General features: G+C 40.0%; 1 protein-coding gene across 3 annotated transcripts in view; it reads left to right on the top strand.

Annotated features, from left to right (window-relative positions):
- The window catches only part of LOC121671667 (probable acyl-CoA dehydrogenase 6), an 81,473-nt gene that overhangs the window by 26,731 nt on the left and 35,597 nt on the right, over nucleotides 1-19,145 (top strand). Inside the window, exon 1 of one of the 3 annotated variants that reach the window (XM_042043702.1) lies at nucleotides 4,015-4,143. The exons of the other annotated variants lie outside the window; for them this stretch is intronic. Within the exon in view, the coding sequence (XP_041899636.1) occupies nucleotides 4,128-4,143 (16 nt within the window). The 5' untranslated portion in view covers nucleotides 4,015-4,127. Of the gene's footprint in view, nucleotides 1-4,014; nucleotides 4,144-19,145 lie in introns of those variants that run through there. 3 annotated transcript variants of the gene reach the window in all.

Raw genomic sequence — 19,145 nt, 5'->3', positions numbered from 1 at the left:
CTGATCACGATTCATCCTCTGACCTCTTCGTGGATTGTATTATTTTTTTACATGCTTTTGCATGGGAAAAGTTGTGTAAGCTGGGTGTTTCTTGTTGTTCCTGTAAAACCTGTGGGCTGCTGGACCTGTAAAGGAAGCAATTATGAACCTGCTACCTTTGGACAGGTCGCACCTGGACTCCCAGGCACCACACTAATGAGATGCCCAGCTGAACTCGATTCTCGCAAGAACAAAGGCAGCTTCCTACATTTTCTCCCTCTTTCCTTACAACACAGTGTTGGGAATCCCATCCTCTGTCTCTGCCCAGGTTGAAACTGGATGCCATCAGGTCCCATAGCCTCAGAGGAGGATGTGGAAAGAGGACGATACAAGAGGAAACAAACACCAGGACGAAAATTCTTTACATACAACTCATTCTGACAGGAAATGTTCTGCTTCTTCCGGCAGAACTTTGTAACTATTTTCGAGATACCAATTTCACTTTATTCTGGTTTTGCATTTATTTCTTGCCACTGAGAATCCAGTTTCTTCTCTCCTGGAAGATAGATGAATATTTTGATCTTTGAAAAGTTTTCTTCATCATCAACTTACAGTCACCAGCAGATCTTTAATGCACATGAAAGATGCTGTGAGTTCTGCTGGATGGTACATTTAAAACTGAAGGAACCCTCAGTTTTGGAGGTGACCACTAAACATTCTTCTGTGTAAACTGCACAGGAACTGGGCTGTCCTGTAAAGTCACTGCATTGTGCAATGCATAAGCAGCTCCAACGATTTCAGAGTAGCACCTCCTTGAGACACATCAGAATCTGGCCGCTGCATGGATTCTGTGGTGCTGCCAGCTAAATTAGGGAAAGAAAGGAAAACACCCATTTTCTGTTAGGAAACTGGAAAAGCAGTGGAAGATAATGAATTGGACTTTCTCTAAAGATATTCTTCAAGCAGTTTAGTTACGTGTCTGAAACATAAAATACGTAAATGCAGAGAATTAGAAAAATCTTCCAACTTTGATCTTGCTAAAGGTTTAACAGGTTTTAATTGCTCGCAGGTTTCAGACAACTGTTGCGGTGGCTAAGTCCACTTTACACCTCCCAGGTTGCCCTAAAAGTGGTCTCTCCCTACAACACTGTGCTAGAAAGTTCTCTCTTTGCCTAGATTCTGCTGGTCACTGTCCCTCTCCCCCCTCCCATCCCTTTTCCCATTGGCCCCTGTTATGCCATTCAACCTTGCCTCTGCCCCCTAGCCCTCAGACTCTTGGTTTTGGGAGCTCTCAGGATAAAACTGGCATGGGCTTTCAGTTCGGGGTTCTTCTTGTCTCTGTTCTCTTCGGGGTGTTGCCATTAAACACCTCGGAATTGCATGCAGAGAACCCCTCTCGCCTCTCTGTCTCCGGTTCGTGCACAGACTGTGTGTGAGTGGGTGTTTGTGACCACCTGCGAAGGTGAGATCGGGTGCCCGCGTAGGCGCTGGCAGAGCGCCGCCTGAGCGTCTCCACGTGGGACCCTGTGGAATAAACGCAGCATCGATCCACCAAAGCTCTCTTTCCATAGACAACAGACTTTGAAACAATCTTAAATCCAAAAACTAAAATGATGAGATTATTAATGTAGAATATTTTTACCATTGCAGCAACCACTACCTAGATCTATACCATAGTGTGATTTCCGCAAGGAAAAATGCACAGCAAAGTGGTGAGGGTGGAGAGGGGGGACACATTCTATGTTGCACCTTGTGCCTGCATGATGGGCAGTCAGGAGGGAGCATCAGGTCTTCTGTCATAGTTTCAAGCTGTCTGGGATTCATGCAGAGTTTTGTGGATGGGCTGCCCTGCATGGCTTTAAAATGTTTTGCCTGGGTTTGGATAGGTCTGTGTTTGTGGTGTGCACAGTCTTCCACTGATGGATTTAGTCAGGAGAAACTGAATAGAGAGTGGGTATGTGGACATGGCTGGTAGATCTGGGGGTTGAACCTGCTTCCTCTCCTACCACTCCAGTGAGCATTGTAATTAGCTTGTCTTTGATGAAAGATGGAAAAAACCTTCAGCAGAAACTTTCCATGTCCTGATGAGAGATGAAGCCACACATGTGAAGGGTGGTGATCTCTAACACTGGCTACCATCATCTTCTTTCCTGTCATTTGAATGAAGACACTGGTAGTGCTTAAAATAAAAAAAAAAAAAGATATTTTAACAGAATTGTCCCTTCATTTCACTATTTTATTTATTCATTGGGTAGTTGTGAGCTGTATTCTGTAAATGCCTCCACATGCTGAATGATCTAATTTTCCATGTGGGAGTACAGAATAAACTTTAGAACACAAAAGATTGCATGGAAAGGTGGAATTAATTATAAAAAATTACCATCAGAAGGCAGATTATTATACAGAACATTCACTTTAACATTATGAAACAGCTTTTAATTTAATATGAAGTTTAATCTGACAACACTCAAAAATAATCACAAAGCTTTGCAGTTTAATTTCTTGTAAGGGAGTATCCTTAAAGGTAGTTACTGAAGCGTACTAAGTAAGTTTGGGAGGAAAGAGGAATTTAAATGTAAGTTCTTCTGAATAATAGTAAAGGACTTAATTGAAATGATTAATTTCTGGTCATAACAGAGCTTGCTGAGAAAAGGTGAAATGGAACAATACCAAGTCTGAGTCCCAAATATCCACTAGCTTTAAAATATGAGAGCAGCCTTACAGGGAACAACACTGCGGTTGGGTATACTGGTGGATGAAAAGCTGGACATGACCTGGCAAATGTGCACTCATAACCCAGAAAGCCAAAAGCATCCTGGGCTGCATAGAAAGCAGTGTGACCAGCAGGTCAAGGGAGGGGGATTGTCCCCCTCTCCTTTGCCCTTGTGAGAAACCATCTGCAGTGCTGCATCCAGCTCTGGGGTCCCAGCACACGAAAGATGTGAGCCTGTTGAAGTGAGTCCAGAGGAGGGTCATAAAGATGATTAGAGGGATAGAGCACCTCTCCTATGAGCAAAGGCTGAGAGGGATGGTGTTGTTCAGCCTGGAGAAGACTCCAGAGAGACCTCGTTGCAGTCGTTCAGAGGGAAAGGAGCTTATAAGAAAGGTGGGGACAAGCTCTTTAGCAAGGCCTGTAGTGATAGTGCAGGGAGTAATAGTTTTAAATTAAAAGAGGATTGATCCAGAGGTAGATCCAGATTACAAGCAAGGAAAACATTTTTCACATTTAAGATGCTGAAGCTCTGGAACAGGTTACTCAGAGAGGTGGTAGATGTCCCATCTGTGGAAACATTCAAGGTCAGGTTAGACAGAGGTCTGGTTTAGTTGGAGGAGTCCATGCTCAGTGCAGGAGTTGGACTAGATGACATTTAAAGGTCAAGCCAAACCATTCAATGAGTCTACATAGTTAATTTAATGGACATACAAATGTAAACAAAAGCTTGCAAAGAAAAGTATTGTCATTTAGTTGATGTATTGTTTAAAAATAAACAAGAAAATTAGGTGGTAAATAAGAGGAAAAATCAAAACATAACATAGGCACCGATTTGTCTTGTGGCTGAAGTTGCCAAATGTGAAAGTAGACAGTGATGATGTAAGACTTGTGTTTTGCAATTATCCCTGGCTTTGGAGCTGCACAAGCCCTTACATGTTTCCTTTTTATCTCTAATTATGTCATCTTATTTTAAAAGGAAAAAAACCCCAAAAAACTAATCTACCCCAAGAGCTACACTTAACAGGGTTATTCCAGTGAGATGAAAACCCTCACATGGTCATAGTTCTTTTTGCTTATATCTGGAGGCCGCCAGTGTAACCAGGGCCATGATGCTAGGTGGATGGTGGGTGCCCACTGGGAGCCAGCTTCCAGGAGGCTTCATAGCTGTCTGCTGAAGTGCAGGGATGGCAAAGTCTGTAGCAGAGCTGGAAAATGAACCCTAAATTTGGGAGTCTGGGTGGCTGTGATGAATGTGGGAGACAGGAGATTCCTGATCAATGTGCTTTGTGCTTGCTTTCAGAAAATCTTGAGGGAGTTACTGTAGTCCAAAACTTGAAAGATCCCAACAGATGAACCTTGCGGAGAAGTGTTTACCTTCTGCCTTCTCCCAGCATTCCTGCTCAGCTTTCAACTGCCCTTCCCACTCTTGTCTGTGATGTTCGTGAGTCGAGGTACTTTGGGCTTTTTTTTGTGAGACTGGTAAATTTCAGAAAAAAAGGGGGATGTTTTAAAAACATATTAGAAAATGTTCTTGCTGTTCAGGCATCAGGCTGTGAAATCACTTGGCAGGGGAGGTTTTATTTCAGCAGGGATGGTTTTATTTCAGCTGACTCTGGAGAACCTGAAGAATGCCACAAATGCATTTTTAATGGTCAGCTGCAATTTTACTCATAAGTAACAAATTGCAACCAATCAGGGCGTAATTTGGGATGAAAAATGGCTCAATGATATGTAGTCATTCTAAAGCACAGGGCCAGATGAAAATATCCATGTTCAACATAGGCTTTGAACTCATGTTTGTGAAGCTGATCAATAAAAAGCACAACCAAAACATGGCTCTTCTTTTCTGTGTGTGAGATGTGTGTCATAACAGACCTGCAAAGGACGAAACTGGAGGGATTATAGTCAAGCTTATTTTCAAGATGATACTCTGTTAAGACCGTATGTCCACATGGATCTGGCTCTTGCAACAGTACTTTCAGCACTCGGGCTGCTGGCTGAGACTTGGATAATTGAATATAGTGTCCCTGCTGCTTGCCTGTATCTTTTTAGCTGCTGTGGGGCAAATATCACATTTCTTTAAATAACCTCTGTGCAATGAAAGGCCTGAGTGCTAGTTATTGGGTTTTGGCTCTACTGCACACCAATGAGAACTGGGGACATATTTGCAATTTTAGTTTTTTGAAAACTGAGATTGTAATGAGAGAAAGGAAATTATGTGGTAAATATGCTTCCTCTGCTTCCGTAGGACATCTTTCCTTGTTGGTTTCTAATAAAGCCTTCAAGCTGCCTGGAACCAGGTAACCAGATCAGTCAGTCTGTCCTAGGTGTTTCTCTGCTGCAGACCTCCCCTGTCTCCCAGAATGATTACACCAGTGCAAGGCAGAGCAAGGGAATGATGAGACAGGTGTCAAGTACTGTGTGCAGTGATTTTAAAGGCAGCATCCTCACTGACTTTAGTAAGCCCTAGATTAAAGGGCAGGAGATGTCTAATGCAACATCTGTGTAACCAAGGGAAGCTCCCTGAGCCACTCATGGATATGTCACCCAGGGGATGGGCAGGTGTCACCATGCCCCTTTTCTTGTCCAGAACAGAACAGAAGAGTGTTTAAAGTTTGGGCAGAGGGATACCTGTGATGAAATAAAACCAATGCTACGTGGTCTGCAGCAGTGGTCTTTGGAAGCAAGGGGGGGCACCGAAAGCTGTTTTTATGAAACCGTGATGTGGTTTGAGTCAGTTTCCTAAAAATCTCTTATGTCATTAAGTGCTCAGTTTCCTTTAATACTTTTGGATATTATCAAGCTTAGCCAGATTAATTTGAGGTCCCAAAGATAACCAGTTCCTGAGTGTCTGAGAAAGTCCTTAATGGGCAAGAGGAGAGAGACAAGAATGTGTGCTACCAAGAAAAGAAATGTGGTGTGAGTTGAAGCTGTCTACTCCCTTGGGCCAGTACCTGTCTTAGCTGCTCCCTCAGCACCAGCTGGAGCAGCTGCATTTGGAGCCGCCTATCCCATATACGCCAGCCTTTTTCCTGGCTGCAGCCTGAGGGCCTGGAGTGGGGAGCTGGTGGTGCAAAGCCTGAGCACAGAACAGGGGGAGCAGAGCACCTGGAGCTCGAAAAGGATTTCCCTCTACATGATGGCAAAAAATACCACAGTCTAATTATTTTTTGTTTGCTTGTTCACCAAGCAGAGTAATGATCATCACTGATGCCATAAATATTTATAGAAAAAAATTCCATTCCATTTTCCACTTTCACTGAGGTTTTTTTATCCTCACTGTTTCTCTGTTTGTTGTCAGGTTACCCACCTGATTAATTTTTCATCACTCTACACTTGTGGGGCTACTGTAATGTTGCAAATATTCAGATTTTTGTGAGAAGAATTACTGCACTGTTTTTGCAGGAGTGCTTTTTTACTATATATTTTGCATGTTGGTAATAGAGTGTTTCTGTATTGCTTTGAGATGGTACATTACAGTTGTTGAGTGTATTTTTTTTTTCTTTTGGATGTTTCATCAAAGCCTTCACTGGTTTGGTTTTTCTAAGAAAATCTTTATAAATCCATTTTCAGTTAGCTGTGCTTTACATATTAATGTATTCATATATATTTTACACAGCCTTAATATGTTAAAGAAAAATCAGGGGTCAAACAGAAGCTCATAGATCCAATTAATGAGTTCTAGTAAACGCTCTTAAATCCTTTGTGCACTGGGAGTGGGGCACAGAGACACTTCTCCTGATGCTTATTTTCACTTATTCTTCAATATTTAATTAGCATGGCTTACTCACTGTAATTCTTAGTGAGTTTTTTAAAGATTTAATTTGAAACTAATTAGACCAATTCCCTGACTATTAATTACCCACACCTGCAGATGTAGGAATGGTAGGAGATCCGTTCATGTGAAGACGCTAGGTGCAGTTTTATATCAAGACCAAATCTCAGGTGTGGCTGAGCAGGCTTAGGCAAATCTCTCCAGCTTTTGCTGTGCCCCTTTTGTCATTGGGAAGAGGGGAGTGGGGTAACAGCCTCAACGTTGTGCTTGGCGTTTGTCCTACAAGGAGAACCAGGTCAGCCCCAAGCAGTGCTGCTCAGTCATGTCATCTGAAACATGAGTCAGAGTGGCAGGGCATGTTGCTGGTGTACATATGTGCACACCACATGTGTGTCTTATGGTACATATGTGTTTGTGTGTGCATGTTGTGACACATCACAGAGTCACAGAATGTCTCAAGTCAGAAGGGACCCACAAGTATCATAGGGTTCAGCTCTCTGCTCCTCTCAGGACTACCTAAGACTAAACCATGTGACTAAGAGCATCATCCAGACATATGTATTTTCCAGTCTTTAAATTAATGAACCATTTTTATTTTGCCATAATTTTAAGGGGTGAAATAATTGCACTGCTTGTGGAACATCGTCTTTTTTCTGAGGCTCTTTCCTGGCTGGATTTACAGATGTGGGAGTCTGTGCAGGAGACCTTGTTTCTCAGAGGTTCAATGTGCTTTTTTTGGCTAGTAGACATACTGCTAGTTGGAGATGGTAATTTGTTAATCAGCAAGTGAAGTTTCAGTCAAGCATTACAAACTCTTTAAGTTTTCCATTCCTGCTTCTGGGCATATGGACATTACTGTAAGTTTGCAATAAATGTGTCATACTGAAATTTGTAAACTTGCCAATTTGACTGAAGTGAGGAAGCTTGCTCATGCTTCGTAACTCCTGTGGTTTTGTGTAAACATTTCTTAAGCATTCTCAAGTTGCTGTAAGGAACATACACCTGAGTCTCTTCATTACTTCAGTAAAAACACACAGGCTCAGATCTCACTCTTAGAGGAATAAAAAGTAAAATTATGCTTCTATTTTTTTTACATTTTCCAAAACAATGCTGTCCATTTTTCCTGCTGGTACCTTGGTTCTTACCTGATACTTTGGTCTTGCATCTTGCTGAGTGGCTGGATGTGACTTGTTAGCAGTGGAATTGCAGGCATGGAAGCATTGCTGAGATGTGCTGTGCAAATCCTGCCCAGCTAGTTGTTTTCCCACAGACCTGCAGCCCTGCCAGGCAGCAAGAGGTGTGGATGGCAAAGCAGAGAGGCTGTCTGAGAAACCACCGTGCAGCTGTGGGGTCTGGTCATGCACCAAAGTGGGAATTAGACTTTTCTGTCCATCATTTCTTCAAACAGCAGCATGAACCCAGCTTCTGCCTGATTAAATCAGTACAACAGTAACTGATGGGAAAGTACTAGTGAGATTTATTTCTGTGTGTTTACAACTGTTCCTGATGCGGTGGCAATAGGTCTTCCAAGTGAGTTACTGCAGGTGCCCTGCATTTTCAGACACCCTCAGCTGCTGTAAATCGCAGTCATGCTCTGTGACTTTCAGTGTTTGTTCTTCACACTGATATCAAAACTGTGCCTGCCTTCATGCTTGTCTCCCAACCTCCCACTGCAGGAGGGAATGAAGAAAGCAGTGCTGTATCCTGAAACACACAGGAGATGAAGTGTATCTATTTTCACGAGAATACTCATGAGGAGCTGCAGACGGAATGACTTGAGTCTGTAGTAGTAAGGGTGACTGCAGTTTCTGTAACCCTTCATAGATGACAGTAAGATGAGGGTTTTACTTGGGGTGAAATTAAATCTCCATGCACTGGTTGCTCCAAACCCCAAGTAGCAATTGAGGATATTCTTAAGTAAGGTGTCTTTTAGTCTGCTATCTGTAGTTAATGCAGTATACATTATTGGCTAGGAAGGCTGTGGTTAATTTGTTTAAAACTGTAGAAACAACAGAACCCTTTTCCTGGCACATGCTGTGTCTAGTGGCGATAATAAAAAAAATAAACTTAGATCTGTTTTTAATTTTTTTAATTCACCTTAGTTTCCTATGATTCTTTTCTTTTTCCCAAATACAAAATACTGAAAAATTACCATTTTATATGCTGCTAGAGACAAGTAACATATTTTATCTAGTTTAATTTGGTCTGTGATCTTGAATTTTTTTTTTTTAACCATCTGTTCATCAGCTAGAGAGACATTTTGAGAGGTCTTCATGCTTGAATGTTGAAATAACTTTGCTGTGGTGCCAGACTGCTTCTGCCAGTAAAAGACCTAAGTTCAGTAAGTAGCATTGAACCATGTTCTGCTGTCAGAATGTTTATCCTTTATGTTTGAGCAGAATTTGATCCCATTCTTTATTTAAAAAGTTGTTTTCTTTTTTCTCTTTGCTGCAAGGCTGCTTTCTGCGTCTGTTTATCACGTTTGTTGCAGAGGTCGTCACTGTAATTACCAGTGAAAGCTCAAAAAAGAGGGAATCAATCTTTTCTGTGTTTCAGGGAATTTTCATCTACAACTCTTAGGACAAAAACTAAATTAACTGCGTATTTTACTAACACTGAGGACAGATTTGGAATGGAAGCTATTAGATGGGCATGTCTTGGCCTGAAAGTTTTTGGAAAACTAATGAGGTCAAGGAAGAAATTACGAAAGCTCAGGGGATTGATTTGTAGGAACAATTTAAGAGCTCTTTAGTTGAGCTATGGAGTGATCAGAGTAGTGTGATTATAATATAAGCGTCTGGCATAAACAAGGAAATGGGGACCTGTTTAGGACAGTGGAAGAAAATGAGAAATATAGGCTGAAAAACTGCCAGCAAATGAAATGCTGAGATTATCGCTTTTCACCAAAAGTTGGAAACCTTACTGGTGAAGACATACCAGTTGTATTAATGGAGAAGATACGCAGCTGGGACTCAGTCTTCTGGGACCTTCTGTAGAGGTTCTTGGCTTTGTTTCTCATGTCCTCAAGTCTTTAACTACCATTAAGAGCATCTTTACAAATAAGACAGATAAAAATAAGTCTCTTTTCAGTGAACAGTGGGAGAGTATGAATAATGAAAAAAAAATCATGTTGGTATAGCTAATAGGCAGTTTGTCTTCAGAAACTCTGTAAATTTGTTCAGAAAAAGTGTTTATTAAACAATTTCAAGCACATTTCTAAGTTTGTTGTCTATTAGAAACCAGGCATAAAGACCATCTCTGACTGCAAATTATTTGCTATATACATTTCAATCGTGTACATATTTATTTCAATCACATACATATTTATTTTATAAAAAAGTCTTGCTCTGTTTCTGTGTAAAAGAAACCTGGCTTATGTCATCATTGAAAGTAGTGAAAAATGTTCAATCATATGTCCTGAAGCTAATGAGAAAATATTCTCAACTGTAAACAGAAAAGGTAAGTAAGAAGAACATCAGTCTTCAGTCTAGACAGCTTGTTAAGTCACATTGAAGTTAGAGAGTGCATGCCATGGAAAGACTTCTAAAGCAAATTTTGGGGAACAAAGCACCGAAATGGGTGTGATTTTGTTCATGTCTTTTGCTATCTGTCATGTAAAAGACCCAGACAGAGTATTAAACAGACAAATCTGAAACTTCTATATAGAGTTTGGGTATGGGACAGGAGGTTTTTCATATACATCTAGTTTGGCTTTGCATTATTCAGACAGTTCTGTTGGGATTGGTGACGCTCATTAAAGAGCGTGTAGAGTGGCCATTAGAATTAGAAAAAAGGGAGATTTAAAGTGGAAGCATGCTTTCTTGCTACAACGGTTCTTAAAGAGCTGGTGTAAATTTTACAAATTGATTTTAAAAAGTATCCTTCTAATAATTAAAAGGGGGGGCCCACTGTGTTGTGCAGGGAGATAGCATAACCAGTGAAGTACACTGCAGTATAATTTAAAACAATCTGCCACTTTTTAGTACTGGTTATTTCACAGCTCCTCTGTTGATCCAGGCAGTTGTGATTGTGTGGCTGAGGGATAGGGAAAGAAACAGGCAGAGACAAATTATGCTTAGGCAGGAATAACAGCAGAGCTGCTGGCAGAACCACAGTGTGACGGCCATGGCTGCTCCAGGAGTCAAGCATTCTTCTCCTGCTGGTTTCTGCTTGCAAATGGGGCAGTGGTTCATACTTAGGGATAGTCTGTTACCTTCAAACCAGTCCTCACAGTGGGTTAAGGAAAATGAGAGTCCCAGCTGGTAAAAGTCCCAAACCTGCATTTGGGGCTGCAGCCTCTGTAGAACTGTGAGCCCCCTACCCTGTTGTTAGGTTTGTCCTGTACATGCCCATTTCTGTGGAGGCCACTCTTACACCAGACAAGATTATGGGATGGCAATAAAAAAATCTTAGTCTGTTAAAGCTGAGTTCCTCTAAGCAGCAGAGCTGGGCTGTTTCTCCAGGTCTCTACCTGCCTCTGAAGAAGCTTTTTCTTACTGTTTGCTTTTTCCAGGAGGAATCTCCAGATAAAGCACATACCAAGTTGGTTGTGAAGATTCATATTTCCTTCCACTCCTTGCTTCATTGAATTAGGTTTAAAAATAAAATACTTTTGTTCTTAAACTTCCTTCTCCTTTGTTTTTTGCAAAGGTGAGCATCACTCTCCCCAGCTGTCTGCCTTCCTTTCCATGCACTTCCCTGAAATTGCTCCTCTATTGTGTTCCTTGTTAATTATACTATTCTCAGCTTCAGGGTTTCTTTTTTTTCTCCTTTGGCTTCTTCCAGACTGTGGCAAAATCCCATAACTTGCATATCAAGAGACTTGCTCGTTATACTTGTGTTAGTTATCTTGCACCATCTACTTTGTCATAGAGACCAGAAACATCACAATAGTAAGTTGCAGGCAGTGCACTGTTTCTAAATTACTTTGTCCTTCCACACGATCCTCCTCTGTGCCTTTTACTGGTTCTGTAAATCCTGCTGTTATCATTAAGGGGAAAAAATTTTCATCTTTTCAGTGAGTAGTAGGGCATTTTAAAAGAAAGTTCATAGTATAATACCAAGGCTTTATTGCCTCACTGGCCTTTTATTTTAAAGACATATAAAATGCTTCTGTGTTTGTGCAAGAGATAAGAAAATGAAGGTAGATGAATGGGTAAATGAAGGATAAGAGGTACAACTGTTTGGCATTCCTCTTCCTTAGTGGGAAAGACCTGATGGCAGGTAATACCTTGTATCTCTAAGTGAAATCTGACCATCAGGAAATGGGGAGGCAGCAAGGCAGTGGGAGCTGAGGGTTTTTTGCTTAGCAATTGGCAGAGCACAGCACTTGTGGCTGTTGTTGACGGCAGTTGAGAAACTTAGCTAGAGGTCAGATTAAAAAAAAAATAAAGTGAGTCAACAGGGAAACATTAAGGATAATTGAATTCCAATATGATTAGTTTTTATATAACCTTGTTGCAGCACATTATCCATTGCTGGCAGGCTAAACAGAGAGGTCTCCTGATCCAGCTGTAAAATCTGTATGAATTTGGTTTGGATTTTTCCATCTTCTCTGTGTTTGTAATCAACAAAACAATCAGATCAGTAATGCCCATTCATCTTGCTAAGACATTCCAAAAACATCCTGAATGTAGGAAAAAGAAGATAAATCTTCATTAGCATAAGGAATAGGACTGAGTGAAGCACTGCCCAAAGCTGATTTCATTGGTATGATAAAGACCTTTCATTGAGGAAGAAGTTAGGGAGCAGTTTCACCCCAGGTTAGAATGGAAAACACAAATCAGAGAACAGGATTTGTCTGAAGACGCATCTTAGCTCTGGAAAGTCAGCATGGAAGGATACACTGAGAGATGGAAAACAAACAAAAATCATATCAAAGTTTGTTGTTTGATTACTCAAGCATATTCATCTTCAAAGATGTAACCAGTTTCTTATATCTCTTCATTCCAATACAGTAAAACTTGGTAGTTCTTCTCTTTTGTTTAAAGTTTTAGCCTAAAGTTTTCTGGAAACTGGCAGGCTGCACACAACTTTTCAACTTCAGGGCAAGATTAACCACTCCAACACAAAGTCAGGAGCAAGCCAAATCTCAAAGAGTGAATTGCAATTAAATTGCAAGTGGAAGACTTTTTCCAGTGGTAAAACATTAGCGTGGGTAACCTCAGTCTCCAGCAGCAGAGCTTCCAAACAGCAATTTCCCTAAAATGGTAAAAGGTTGGGGTTCCTTTTGCGGGTTTTTTTTGTTTCTTTCCATAGCAATGTTTCTAACACATATGAAAAATCTGTGCAACAGGAAAATTTATCTATTCTTTCATGTAAACCTCCTTAAAATGAAGAGAATAGTGACATGGTTTGGTTTGAAAGTGTAATTGCTAAGGTCTGTCTTTTAGCATGCTATTTAGGTGAATTTGTATTTGCTGCATTTTTCATGTCTTGCTTTTGTTACTTGCTCTCAGTCCATACTTTATCAATGCTACTCCAAAATTTAGAAAACAGCATTAGCCACAATGTGAGAAGGATTTCAAACAGGAAAAAATTCTTTATTGACACATGGTGGTGTAAGAAAAACAGAAGCTTGGTCATTACCATGTTTGCAGAAATGGGAGCAAAATAAATAAGCTCTTTTTTTTCTTTTGTTTCTGCGTTGGAGTTTTTTTGTGATAGAAGATACACATTAATTCATGTTTGACTTGGTTTATGTCACCTGACTTGAAGTGATGAGGCTGTAACCTAGAAGATGCTGTGATCTTTTCCAGACAGAAAAACTTATCTCACTTCCCCCTCCCTTTTTTTTTTGGTTTAGGTTTGTTGTTGTTGTTTTTGTTGGGTTGGGTTTATTTTGGAAAGAGAATTCCAGCTTTACAAGTGAGGAATTGTTCATGTAAGTTTTCATTGTTTCAATGATGTATAGCATGGTCTTAAACCTTACTGCTAATTTAGAGTGTTCAGTATTCAATGCACTATGTATTTTTCCTTTCCTCAACTATTTTAAACACAGGGTGAGATTTGAGCATAAACTGATGTCTTTGGTGTGGGCTCTCTCAATCTTCATGGTTCAATATAATGATGTAGTTGGGAAAAAGGAGTTACAGTCTCTGCTGCTTTGCTCACTGTTAATTTACTGTTGCCAGAATCCCTCAGTTTGGGACTACCTGATGCTGAGTGATGCTATGCACTGGGTTAATCATAATGAGTTAGCAAATAGTTGTAGTTCTTAAGGAGGAAAAGGACTATAATAATGCACTGCTGAAAGGATGTGCAGTATGCTCAGTATCATGAAGCTTATGAGTTGTAATACATTTATTATAATTTCATCTGAGACATTGCAGAAGCTTCGGAATGGGTCACTAATTACAGATGCTTATATATCACTTTGTTTCTTCGGCATCTAGCTCTGGATATTGACCATGCTAATGTTGATGAAAAAGCTGCTTCACGCCTTTGAACAGCTGACCTGGCTCTTGGGCAGTTTATAAAGACAGTCTGTGTGGGGTTGGTGTCTCCACCAGACTAAGGGCACTCAGAGATGTTGACTGTGCTGGATTTTTACATAACTGTGAGATACAAGATTTGGAAATGCATTTTAAGCCAGAACCATTCCAGGGCAGACACCTGCACACTGCTGCCCCGGCTGTGCAATGTGGAAAGCCCACAGCACCTCAGCTGCAGGTGAACTCCAAGGGTCCAGCAGCAATGGGCTCCCTGTGTGGTTCATCAGGATGGTCCCTGCAGTCCCAGCCACCTCCCGTGTCATGTGCTGCCCATAAATGAGGAAACAAATTTAGCCCAACACCTCTTTACGGTGTCTCTGAAATACTGGAAAGCTTATCAGCAGGCTCTTTGGAGACGTGGTTTGAGAGTAACAAGGAGGTGGTGGAAAATACTTCTCTCTCTGAACAGAAATGTCCAGGAGATCACAGGCAAACAAAGGATTCATCAGCAATCTTACTTAGAGTGGCTGCACAGTGAGATGTCTAACTGTGATAAAAGGTGCCTATTGTAATAAAATCCTCTTCAGTTCCCTTTCTTGCAGGCCTTTGCTGCCCAGTGGGGTCTCATGGCTACAGAAGCCTGTGGTGATAGATAGACATGTGAAAATTAGGCAAATAGTTTGTGACTATTGAGTGTCCTTCTAAAATAGTGCCTCTTATGAGATGGAAAGTTATGTAACTCAAAAACATGACAAAGAGCCTTAATATATTAAAATAATTTTCTAATTGTGTGGTTTGTGTCTGGAGAGTCTTACACTACTTGCCAGTAAATTGAATGGGATTTTACTTTTTATTTCAGATGTTTCAGTTACTCATTTAGAAACAATGCACACAACAATGTAATAAACACCTGGTATCTGAGGGATGCTTGTAAATGCTTTAAAAATTCTTTGCAATTAAATGAATCTAATGGAAAGTCCATTATACAAGACCAACTTAAAAATTAGTAATAATACGTAGTTTTGACAAGAGCTTTTTCCTGCATGAAAAGGCTACTTTTCCCTCCCCTGTCACCCCCGCTTTCTCTCTACATGTGGATGTGTGGGAGAGATGGGGGAAGCATGATGACTCTGGACAGTCTGTGTCCTTGGGAGGTGGAAGGACTTCAGACTCCCTGATTGGTTTTTTTGCTGTTGTTTGGTTGGTTTTGTTTTGGGTTTTTTTAAATTTGAAAGGAAGGTGTGTTATTGGCTAGATTATTGAGCCATGAAGATAGTAATTCAGGTATTTGGCAATACTTCTAAGACTATTTTTAAATATCTCCAGGAATAATTTATGAATTTCTATGAAGAATGGTTTGGGTTTTTTTTCCTCAATAAAAGTTGTTTTGCTTCTTTTATTTTAAAATATAAGTATTTTAAATTCAGTTTTAGGGACATCCCATAACAATACATGTGTTGATTTAATATAATTTGACTTTCAGAATTACTTGGAGAATGCAATGAAATTTAATTCCTTTACAAATTTACTATGTGACCACATATTCAATATGTTATTGCCCTGAAAAACACATTTATTGCTATGTAACTCTAGAGGTATATTTTGAGAACAAGAATTTGAGATAAAATTTGTTGTATAGCTACTTATGAAAAAGTAAATTACTGAGATGTGTAGTGAACCCTGCTTGGATTCCTGAATGGTCTGTAAATAACAGAGGTAATATTCATAACTGTGGGAGGTCTGACTTTAACCTCAAGTGTTTATATAGTGAGTGGTGCAAATGCATCCTTACTGTAGACTATGACCAAATCTATTTTCTATTTCTGTTGGAAAAAATTACAGCTAAGCTGTATAGTAAAAGGGTAGTTATACTACTGGGGGCATGAATTCTTGGGATCATTAATTATAATTCAGGTAGGATTGGGAGTTGAGGAAGATGACAGACAGGGATGTTGTGGGGAGGATGTTTTGTTATTTTTCTTATCTCAGTCTTCTACAGGTACCTTTAGCCGTGTCATTGTTCCATTTTGCACTCGGTTATTCTCTTGGTATGTTACAGACCTCAGTGTGTCACACAGGTAATTGTGTATTAGGCAGTTTGATGTGATTTTAATTGTAAACTGTATTAAAATTTTATCTGGTCTGTCGTAGGGTGCTGTTATTCCCCCTTGGAACAACCTGCTTTTCATGGGATTGAGAGCTGATATGTTACTGATTTTAAAACCAAATCAGTAAGAAGAAACAGATAATTCTGGTCAATAATAATTTCTTGGAGTGGACTACACTGGGTGATTAAATGCTTATAGAAATAATATAATACTTTGAGTAGAAGGTTCTTTTGAAGAAAACAATCTGGAATGGGAAATTTGATTTGTGGTATGCTTGCACTATACTGAAAAACATTTCATTTTTGGCCAGTACCACATACAAGGCACACCCTCCAGTGTCAGTGTAAATAAAAATTGCAGTGTAGCATATTTCACACTGGAGATTGCAGTTCAGATTTGAATCCTTTTGTGTCAGCTCTTCTACAAACAGAGAGGGATTATTTATTTCATGATATGGTCTGGCTGACAAATCTTAAGGACAAGGATGCACACAGAATCATAGCCAAAAATGAGAACTGAGCCAGATATTTTCAGCTCTAGAATAGCATTTAAAATGTTTATCCACACTCGTTAAATCAAATAAAAGTTTTCAATGAAATGTTTTCTCCATGAAAATTACCAAGAATAGAGAAAGCATGGAAACTTACTGGTTTTACTGAAATACTGTCTTTGTTGGAGAAAATGAAGGGGAAAGGCATTGTTCTGACATTGCAAATAGTCTTTCATTTTTACCCCAGAACTGGTTTTTATTTTGACATTTCCTTTGTGTGTCTTTCAAAAAAAATAAGGTCACCTGACAGAAGTAATTGTAATCAGTAATCACCTGAAAAAATTGTAAACATACAATTTAATGTTATAAAAATACTCATATTTTTGCATTTTTATTTGACTTTGTTCCTGGTTTGAGATCAAACCCATTGCCTTTCCTGGAAAACTGCAAATTTGAGTTTTGTCTCAAAGAGCTCACCACAATGCATTGCTCAGATCTAGAAATATTCTTTCATAGCTTCGCTTTTGCTATCTGAAAGCAGCTTCAAAACCAGTCACGTTTCTTAACAATCACAAATACAGAAGATGCTCTGCTTTGGTTCCTGCTGTACTGGGGAACTGAAACCTCTGGAGATGCTCCAGCAGCATGATGGGCTGTCCCGCAGAGTGAGTGGCTGGCAGCTGCCAGAGATAAGGAGCTGTGGCACTGGTGGTCCCAGCCCTGCCCATGCTGAAGGCTGTGCCAGCATAGAGATGCAGATGGTGCCAGCTGAAGAGAATTTATAAACAAGGAAATTACCTAACAGGACAGGGGTGGGCTTCTAGCTGCAGCATTACGTGATAGATGTCTCTTTAATAATTTGTTGTGTGTGACTGTGCTGGGAATATGTTGACCTGCAATGTAGCAGGTATTTTAGGATGGCATGTTATGTTTTTCTCAGTATCTGACCCAACATCTCAAGGGCTTAAGAAGTCAGCCAGAGGAAATTCGTTTAGTCTTAAGTCTGAGCTGATCAGAAATTCCTGTGGAAACCTCCTGCAGTGCACTTCTGTTCCAAGTTTGGTGCTACTGAACTAAAACCCTTGTGCTGGCCAGGCTAGCTCCAGAGCATGTCCAAAGTTTATTTCATTATTCACTGCACACATGCTGAAATCCCTTTTTTTTTTTTTTTACAGTTATTGAAAACTAGCATTTTTCAAGTTTCTAACCCCATGCCCAAAATGTCAATTCTCAATTTGTAATTCCATTAGGAGATTGCAAGTTTTGGAAAATGTGATCTAGTAAAATTTATGTCTTTTGGTGTGACATGTTGAGCTAAGTGTCTAAAGTTTTTCGTGTTGTTGTTTTTCCAATAAGCTTGGACTGGAATAAAAGATCTCGTAGGGAAGAAAATGAAACATAGCTTTCAGCTGATAAATATTTAGCCTTTGTATTAAATCTTAGCCTAGAAATTTTAATAAGTAGCAAAAGTAATACCTCTGTAATCCTTAAATCACTTAGTATTGCTTCTCAGATTCATTTTTTTTTAATTGGAATGCAGAAGAAACAGAATGATCTTTTTAATATTGATTATATATCCTGATGCCTTAAAGAAATGAAAGAAATTAAATGCCTTAAAGAAATGAAAGCATTAAGTCTGCTTTTTGCTCATAGAGTGTTACAAAACCGAGTACAGTGACTTCTTTTCATCCAGCTATTAGAAATTTCTAACATACTTGTATTCAGTCATGTTACTCATCTTTTCTCTCTGTTGTGCTTAAACTGGGGAATGTTATTTAGGATATCTCTCTGTTATCCATTGATTAGTCAATCCCCATTTTCTTTCCCTGTTCACCTATGGATGGTTGAATGTCTGTATATTACTGTATATTCCTTATAATATCTATTTGTGCATTCACATTTAAGATCCTACTGGAAGAAAATCTGCCGCGATGCAGAGTAATGTGAACTTTTTGTAGGAGTTTGTGGTAGTTCACGTGAGAGGACGAGTCCTGACTAGGAGCACCAGCAGCACATATAGATGATGTGCCTGCTTCATTCTTGTACAGGTGTGGGGTTAATTACCTGTTCAAAATGAACAAACATGTTTAAGATAGCTGAGCATCTGTGCAGACATTTTCTTGGGAGGAAGAGTGCATTTTACGTGGGGCTGACAGATGCTGATGACGGATTTTGGAGCCTCTGAGGGCTGACTCATGGTTGTGTCAGTAGGACTGCAGTGGACGTGCACGCTGTTGAAGGATTTGAGGCAGTGGTGGCCTGATTGTCAGAAGGGTGGCTGCCTTCAAGCTGGAGAGAAGCAGCACTCACTGCTGGATACGCCTGACTCAGAGAATTTACTTGAGCATCCACAAGCCATGTTTAGAGCAGGCGAATGTGCAAGAGCTTGCAGCAATGTGTGTGTTCGATGCACATGAGGAGCTTGGCAGTTGTTGCTGGTTGACTGATCTCAAGCAGCAGGCAAGGTTGCAAAAATATCCTTGAAACCCATTCTATGATTTGTTTATGAGCTTGCCCAAAGAGAAGTCCCATGAGAAGCAACATGGCTTTGCCACTGAAGCTCAGGAGGGGTGATATTCAGCCCATATACTTCTTGACTTCATTTTTCTATGTGTTTGGGGTTTTTTTCATTTTCTTTATGCTGCGG

This window comes from Corvus kubaryi, unplaced genomic scaffold (genome assembly GCF_017639235.1).
Source record: "Corvus kubaryi isolate FWS band 111438036 unplaced genomic scaffold, C.kubaryi_AGA036_p1.0 37398, whole genome shotgun sequence".
Lineage (NCBI taxonomy): Eukaryota > Metazoa > Chordata > Aves > Passeriformes > Corvidae > Corvus > Corvus kubaryi.
The sequence above is the reverse complement of the archived record's forward strand: the minus strand, read 5'-3'. Positions and strand labels throughout refer to the sequence as shown.